This window comes from Scleropages formosus, chromosome 12 (genome assembly GCF_900964775.1).
Source record: "Scleropages formosus chromosome 12, fSclFor1.1, whole genome shotgun sequence".
Classification (NCBI taxonomy): domain Eukaryota; kingdom Metazoa; phylum Chordata; class Actinopteri; order Osteoglossiformes; family Osteoglossidae; genus Scleropages; species Scleropages formosus.
This window is the reverse complement of record NC_041817.1, coordinates 9,917,761-9,926,009: the sequence shown is the minus strand read 5'-3', so window position 1 is coordinate 9,926,009 and position 8,249 is coordinate 9,917,761. Positions and strand designations below refer to the sequence as shown.

The 8,249-nt window shown below is 44.8% G+C and overlaps 1 protein-coding gene across 1 annotated transcript; it reads right to left on the bottom strand.

The window, feature by feature from the left end:
- kazald3 (Kazal-type serine peptidase inhibitor domain 3) lies at positions 1 to 6,905 on the bottom strand. Its single transcript, XM_018744034.2, has 4 exons — positions 6,026 to 6,905; positions 2,297 to 2,457; positions 1,530 to 1,677; positions 1 to 1,235 (listed from the first exon to the last, which is right to left on the bottom strand). The coding sequence occupies exons 1-4, from the start codon at positions 6,528 to 6,530 to the stop codon at positions 1,150 to 1,152; spliced, it is 900 nt and encodes a 299-aa protein (XP_018599550.2). The 5' UTR covers positions 6,531 to 6,905; the 3' UTR covers positions 1 to 1,149.
- Positions 6,906 to 8,249: the final 1,344 nt, after the last annotated feature.

Sequence of the window (8,249 nt, the reverse complement as noted above, 5' to 3'; positions counted from 1 at the left end):
AAGGGTCTGACTGGTTTAATCATTATGTATACACCAGATTACATACTCAAAAGGGGGGGGGGGGAAAACATTTCAGGAAAGGAAAGAAAATGGAAAAACATTACAAGTCAAGAGACTTCTTTGTTTAAGTGGACAGTAAGGGACTTCAAGATTTTTAATATCATATTCAATGCAGCTCTTGATCTTTTCATAAAGATGGCCAAGCAGGAGAAATATGTTGGCACGGGAACACAGGAAAGAAAATAGACTCCAGGTGGTAGGGTATTTTAAACATTATGGTAAGTGTGTAAGGGGAAAGGAGCACTACGGGATGCTGTAGGAAAATAGGAGCAGTTAGGGGATCAGTGATTTAGAAAGTTGTCACCTGCACAAATGTTTTACAGCTTTCCCCAACATAGGGTGCAGACCGTGTTCATTCCTACGCAGTAGCAGTTTCCCAGACATGAAATCCATGTGTGAGCTGAGGTCCCCTGCGGGAGCTGCGCTTGCCCACGCATCTGTCCGCACATAAAAGACATACGGTACATGGCAATACAAACCTAACCAAAAAGGCACAGCGAGATATGGAAAAAGACACTGTGAAGCATTCCAAATATATTCCAGTTGGTACTTTAAATGTAGTACAGTTGCAGATGTCTGAAGGCAATACCGAGTACTTTAAAGTGCATGTTAAGCCACTGTCAGATGAGGGTTTGACAAGAGGCTATTGAGACATTTCGGAACGCGTTACACGCTTGCGGTTCAAAAGCCATCACGGTCTACGCGTATGACTCCAGAGGAAGTGGAGCACAGCTACTTTGAAACACAAGGGTTATTCATTCCTCTGTTTTCTTTTTGATTGAAATACTTGGACACGGGGATGGGTGTGATAGCTCTGAGAGGTGTGCTCAAAAAAATTCAGCCATTCGTTTTTGCGAGATGAAGCTGATGGTGCTGCTGCTCTTCTAGTCAACAGAAGCTCTGTGCCATAATCACCGTCCCAGGACTGCGGCAAAGATAGGGAGGTCCTTCTGTGGTTTCCACACGAGCCCCAATCAGTGCAAAAATGTGTCTCACAGAATGAGCCTGGCTGTAACAATGTGGACTGCTACAGAAGAAGGTTCTAGAAGCACCCTGTCTGCCAATGACAGACGTACCCAGAGAAAGGCATTAATAGTAGTCCTCATCGTACTCTCTCTGGTGGTCATATCCAAACATTCCTGGCATGTCTTCTGTTGAAAATGCAGATATTTCTTCTGGAAAAAAAGAGTTCATCACATTTTTGTTATTATTATTTCATAATAGCATTCATTCATACTTTATGAACAGCCACTTGTCCTTAATGCAAGGTCGCAATCATCCAGAACCTGTCCCAGAAGTATACGGAACAAGGCAGGATACATCCTGCACGGGACATCATTCCATCACAGGAAATAATAATAACAGATTCAGTAATAACAGTGAACAAAATATGAGATCCCATTTATGTCAAAGAGGCAACTAATACTGGCAATACATTGAAGTAGGGGCGTCTGTGCAGAACTGCCCACCTGGTCCCAGCACACCCAGCTCTGCGGATGCTGAGACAGTACCCAGCTGGTTGTGGGCCACACAGCGGTATGTGCCGGCGTCCTCCGGAGCTACGCCTTCGATTTGCAGCCAGCTTGACAGCTCATATTTCATTGGGCCTCCCCGCGACTTGACCAGAAAGACCAGAAAAGAAAATCACGATGGACACATTGTGGATAGGTTGTCAGCGTCAAGAAAAAACATGAGTAAAACTATAAAAAAAATGGAAGTACTGTACCTGCAGTACCAGGATATTAAGATTGTGTGTTCTATACTTGCAGCTATACAGAAATACAGTAAAAAATTACACTAAAGAGCAGCCTACGGTCAGACTGCTGCTAGTCCGCAGAATATTTAGTATCCAGAACACATGACGTTCGGATCTGCTTTCATGTCATCAACTGTATTGTTTCCAGGCAACCTATTTGCTCTGAATGCTGCTACCATTAAATTTGTCTTATTTCTACCCTGTTTCCTGCAGTTCAGGCATGGAGCTGTTATTTTTTTTAATAACCTTACTTTGTATTGATCATTTACATTTACATTTATTTATTTAGCAGACGCTTTTCTCCAAAGCGACTTCCAATGGATACTATGTAGTGTTATCAGCCCACACAGCTTATTCACCAAGGTGTTATTACAGGACTTGTGCTAAATTCTGAAGTTTGACAATTTCCGAAGACCTGTGCTTATGATCCTTGGAACACTGGATCCTTGGATCTTCAAGCCCTAATTTGAGAAAGATCACCTGTACAGAAATGTGAGGATCATCCCCTGGGAGAACTGCATCGTTGCCATCTTTTCGCCACTCTATCAACGCCATTGGATATGCAAAGACTTCACACAAGAATATAATGCTGCTGCCGGTCACGTTGACAAGGTTCCGTGGCGGGATCTTAATAAGAGGGACTTAACAGTGGAAAAAACACAATGGTTGAAATTTCAGATGATTCAAAACCAGCAAGCAGGCCAGACCAGAGCAGAAATAAAGGGGGACCTTATGTCAATATTTCTTGCTTTTATACCTATACTTTTTATACTCCTATTTTTCACACTTGATAAAAAGTTTTTCATTATTGATCCATCCATCCAATTTCAATAACCACTTGTCCTGAGCTGGGTCATGGAGCCTATTCCAGAAGCACTTGGCGCAAGGCTGACGGGGCCACTCCCTGGGCCCTGGGCTGGATGCTTTTACACACACACAGTTTGAAACCACTTGTCCCAAGCGGGGTCGCTACAAACCGGAGTCTAACCTGGCAACACAGGGCACAAGGCTGGAGGGGGAGGGGACACACCCAGGGCGGAACACCAGTCCATCACAAGGTACCCCAAGCGGGACTCGAACCCCAGACCCGCCAGAGAGCAGGACCCGGCCAAGCCCGCTGCGCCACCACACCCCGCTTTGGATGCTTTTAAATATATTCAATTAAATTATATACACATTTCAGAACCGCTTGTCCCATACGGGGTCACGGGGAACCGGAGCCTAACCCGGCAACACAGGGCGTAAGGCTGGAGGGGGAGGGGACACACCCAGGACGGGACGCCAGTCCGCCGCAATAAATTATATATATATATATATATATAAAATGTAATATTAGAGTATAATGTAATATAAGGTTAAAAGTATTTGGGGTAAACCAGAAGATTCTGTTTCTGTTTTATCAGTCTGTGTTTTGAGAGCTTGATAGGATATGGTATTACAGCATGGTATGGAAACTTGACTGTCCAATCAAAATCGAAACTTGCACGATTAATACATACTTCTCTAAAAATTACAGGGTGGGAAGAGGAACGACCCATACAGGAGTTGTACGAGGTATCTATTTTAAAACAAGCTTAAAAAATTGCTGCTGATGACACACGTATTTTACAGGAGAATTTTAACGTGACCCTCAGGGAGACAATTTAGGATTCTGATGTGTAAATCAAATCGTTATAAAAATTCTTTTGAGCAACTGCGGTTAAATTACTGAATAGAGAATTCCAAAACAGAGATTTTAGACTGGTATACAGTAGGTTTTTAATATATTTCGACTGTTGCTTTATTTCTTATTTTATTGTATGTTATGGTATGTATTGTTTTATGTGAGTCCAGTGCTGTGCACTGGCCGTGTCATGGTTGTCCAAGACAAATTTCCCAGAAATGGGACAATAAAGTATATTCTATTCTATTCTATTCTGTTCTATTAACTGTAACATATTCACACTATTTGTCCCACTGCACTCTTGAAAATACTGAGTCAAAAGTAACCCAAGATGGGATCAATATGGAGCAAAACACACCGCTTTACAAGCCAGCTCAATTTATTATGTTACACAGATGACATGGTGTTCTGGGTTATGCTCCTGTCCAGTGCACTTGATTATAAAAAGCAGCTGCTGTAATGCTGAGGAGCAGCATAGTGGCGCGGCGAGTAGCACTGCCACCTCACAGCTGTTCGGACGTAGTGTAATCCCGTGTAATCCAGCTCAGTCTCTATGAAGTTTGCATGTTCTCCCTGTGTCTGTGTGGGTTTCCTCCCACAGTCCAAAGACATGCAGTCCAGGTGGACTGGTGATGCCAAATTACCCGAAGTGTGTTAACGCGTTGGTGCGTGTGTTGCCACCCTACAATGGACTGGCATCCCATCCAGGGTGTACCCCCCTCAGCTTTGCCCCCAGTGACTTTGGGACAGGCTCAGGAGCTCTCTGCGACTCTAACCCAGACAAGTGGTTAATGAAAATGGATGGATGGATGGATGGATTACACAGCTATGAACGGTTTTGTAAAGGGGGCAACAAGTTAAGTAGTGATTAGAGTAATTGCTTTACCATTGTAGACTCCAAGTTTGAATCTGGCTACTGATGTAGCACTTACATATCATGCATCCACTGCTAAGTCTTAACTAATATTCTATTTAGGAGCTGCATGCCAACTGTAGAATTTTAATGTCCAGTTAAGTGTGGTTTTGGTTATAATACACACTTAAGAGATGAATAATGAACGAATAATTCGAGGGGAAAAGCTATTTTTGCTCCTTGCTGGTTGAAGTAGTGGTCTACTCCTTCACTAAATCACACTTTGTTATTGCTGCTAAAGGGGTTCGTCAGTCTCTCATGGGTGCAATTACTTTTTTCACACATAGCATCTGCACATCCATGTACTTTTTGGCGGAATAAAAAATTACGTGTTATTTGTCTCATTAGGTTGGAGCGATCTGCTGTTAGTACTTAGTTAGGACAAGGTTAAGGTTAGTTATACCCTAAGATGTAAAAGAGCAGAGCTGAAAGAGGGAACCCTTTCTTTTCCACATGACTCTATATATTGGATGACATGAGAAAAGTGGTGTTATTACTGTGGTCAGCCCCTGAAGTTCTCTCTGTTAAACAGTATTTAACTGTCTACCACTATAAAAACATTTGATCTCCATGACAATTCCGATGAACTCTGCAACGTCCAGACACCCTTCTGGAACTTGTTAGACCTGGACTGTCAAATGTGCAGTCTGCCATCCCCCAAGAACATCTGTAAAATTAATACATATCTGCCATATACACTATGTATTCTATGCAGTCATATGATAACACATTCACAGCTAAACACACATTTACATTACATTTATTTATTTAGCAGACACTTTTCTCTAAAGCAACTTCTAATGGATACTATGTAGTGTTATCAGCCCACACACCTTATTCACCAAGGTGACTTACACTGCTAGATACACTACTTACACTGGGTCACTCATCCATACATCAGTGGAACACACACACTCTCTCTGTCACTCACACACTATGGGTGAACCTGAACAGCATCTCTTTGGACTGTGGGAGGAAACCAGAGCACACAGAGGAAATCCATGCAGACATGGAAAGAACATGCAGGCTCCACACAGATCGGAGCAGGGATTGAACCCACGTCCTCTCCCACCACCCAGGCGCTGCGAGACAGCAGTGCTACTCACTGTGGCACCGTGCCGGACCCACAGACTTCAACACACGCAGCATCGAAATAAAGAACAGCAAAATACCTCAACATATACATTTACTAAGATTCTGTATGGCACCTACTACGATTTCTACATATATGGCCCCGGGACCAGTTCAGAATAAAGATTACTAATAGGCAGCAGGTGTTGCAGCTGTGGTAACAGATGCTGCCTTTCAACATCACCCCCTACTTTAATACCCAGGAGCAAGGTACTTTCTCCAGTAAAAACGACCCAGCGCTGTATGAAATGGGTAGATCACTGTAAGCAAAGCACCTTGTGACTCTGGAGAAAAGATAATGGAATGTGATGACTGTGGCCCTTGGCCAAAAAAAAAGGTGTGCATCGAGATGACGTCACATGACACCTGAAACACTGTAACCGCTTTTCTCTTCTTGTTTGTACCGCTTCTGTCACTGTGTGTGTGTCGCACTGACCCCGTGCTGCTCTGTCGTCGTCGCTGATGAGTAAAAAGGAAAGAAAGAGGCGCGACGCGGACGCACCTGCCCGACACGGCCCGCCGCCCGCCACTCTCAGCCCCGGTGTGGAAAAAGCGGCCTCTTCGAAGCGGCACATGTTCACGTAGCTCGTGCCGTCGGACGCGCACACGGCCTCCTGGGTGACGCACACGCACTGCGGCTCGAGCACGTCGCCGTAGCGCAGGTCCTGCAGGTCGAGGGCGCAGCGCAGCCCCGCGCCGCACAGCCCGTAGAAGGTGCTGGAGGAGCCCGGGTCGCACGGCTGCCCCTCCACGTTGCCGCACTCGGCACAGCAGCCGCAGCGGTCCGACACCAAGCCGGCTCTGCAGCCCCTGGCCTCGGGACACAGCTCGGGTCGGCAGTCGCCGCAAGCGCTGCTGGCGTTGCGAGGCTCCGAGTCCGCGGCTAAGTGAGGGGCCACATCTCGGAGATGATCTCCGCCCGCCGCCGCCGCCCCGCTGCTGGGGAAGGCAGCGCCGCTGGTGGGACCCAGCGCAGCCACCAGGACAAGCAGGACAGTCCGCAACATTGCGCCCCCCTCTCTGACCTGCCAGATCTACTGCTTCTTCAGAGGAGTCCTTCTGTGAAAGTTTACCAAAAAATTGCAACTTTTTTTTTTTTTTCCCTCCTCTTCCTTGCTTGCTTGCTTAGTCTGGACGAGTCGCCCGAGGAGCTGAGTTCTGTCGGGTCTGCGCGCGCTCTCCTCTTCTCCTGGGGGGGGGGGGGCGGATCCCACGTCCCGCGCGCTCTTCTTCACAGGCAGCGACCGGGAGTGACAGAGGGACGGACAGGATGGGTTTTTCATGTATTAATAGCTGAGGAGAAATGTACGCGCTGCTATGCGAAGTAGTCTGGAATCAATAGAGAGGTGAGAGGTCGCTGCCCCCCCCCCCGTCGACGGTGTCTCTCTTTACTGTATCGGCAACTCCTTCCCAAACCCCCCTCACAGTCGCCCCCCCCCCCCGGGCGTTTCTTTATGCTCCTAGTTGTGTTTCGAAACACGAACTGAAAACAGGAATGTTAACACTACGGAGTCTTTGTTAATGTTCTCGTTTGTGCTTGTTAAAATAATCCACGCCTTTTATAAATAACTTGATAATAAAAGATTCTCAAATCCTGGACGGCTTCCATTTACTATTTTCCTATACAGTATCATAAACAGGAATCGCGTGTCGCACAAAGTTGTAACGTTCTAATTGCGCCACAAGATGGCAGCAACAGCACGACCTGAGCGCGCGTTTACGTATACTGTGTGTATATGATTGTATGTATAATGTTATATATGAATGTATACAGAATAAAGGCATGTACAAATACAGTATATATGATTTATATATAATGTTATATATTATACAGAAAAAGGTATATTTACAAATACATGACTATTTAATATTTTATATATAAATGATTGTATACAGAAAAATGTATATTGTGGCGCGCAGCGCCGTGGGTTTGGATGGGGCGAAGAAGGACGCAGAGGCAGCGTTCATCTCGAACGATTTATTCGAACACCGGCACCAGGGAAATAATGCTCTCGATCCGAGGACCCAATTTCCGCCAGACTCTCTTCACTTTTGCCCTCTGGCAGCCGCCTTCACCTCCTTATATTCCCCTACGTCACCAAACGCCAGCCAATTACAATAAAGACATTTCCCGCTCAAACACAGTAACGCGGGTCGTTACAATATACACAAATACATATATATTTCTATATATACTTTTGTCTGTACACAGTCAGGTAGGAGTACGCTTATAGACGACTAAATGACAGCACAGAAAAACACTGAACATAACATTGAAAGGTATGAAGTATAAATGCAGGGCAGAGTAATTCTGCGCAAAACAAGTGATAAGCAAAATCTCTGCGCCCCTCCTCTCGGTGAGCCCCACTCACCTTTTTAAAATCTTTTTTAGTTCCATATCGCTAATACAGTCCAAGGCGGAGTAAACCCGATGTTTCTTTTATTAGTGTTGAGTTCTATTAATTTTCTTTTATTTTGTCATATTGCTTTTTTTATTCTCCCATATCTGGTTCTTCTGAGTGCGTGTGTGTCAGGTAAACAAGTAATAAATAAATAAATGAAGGTGTGGGAAGAATATAAGCAAGGAATCGATACTAATTAAATGCAACTTTTCATTGGCCTTTTGCACTGATTTTTTTATGAGCCTCTTGCTTTTTGTTAAGAGAGCATTCTGGGTTTTGAAATAAAATGCTCACCTTACAGAATACTTTTTCGGTAGTACACTG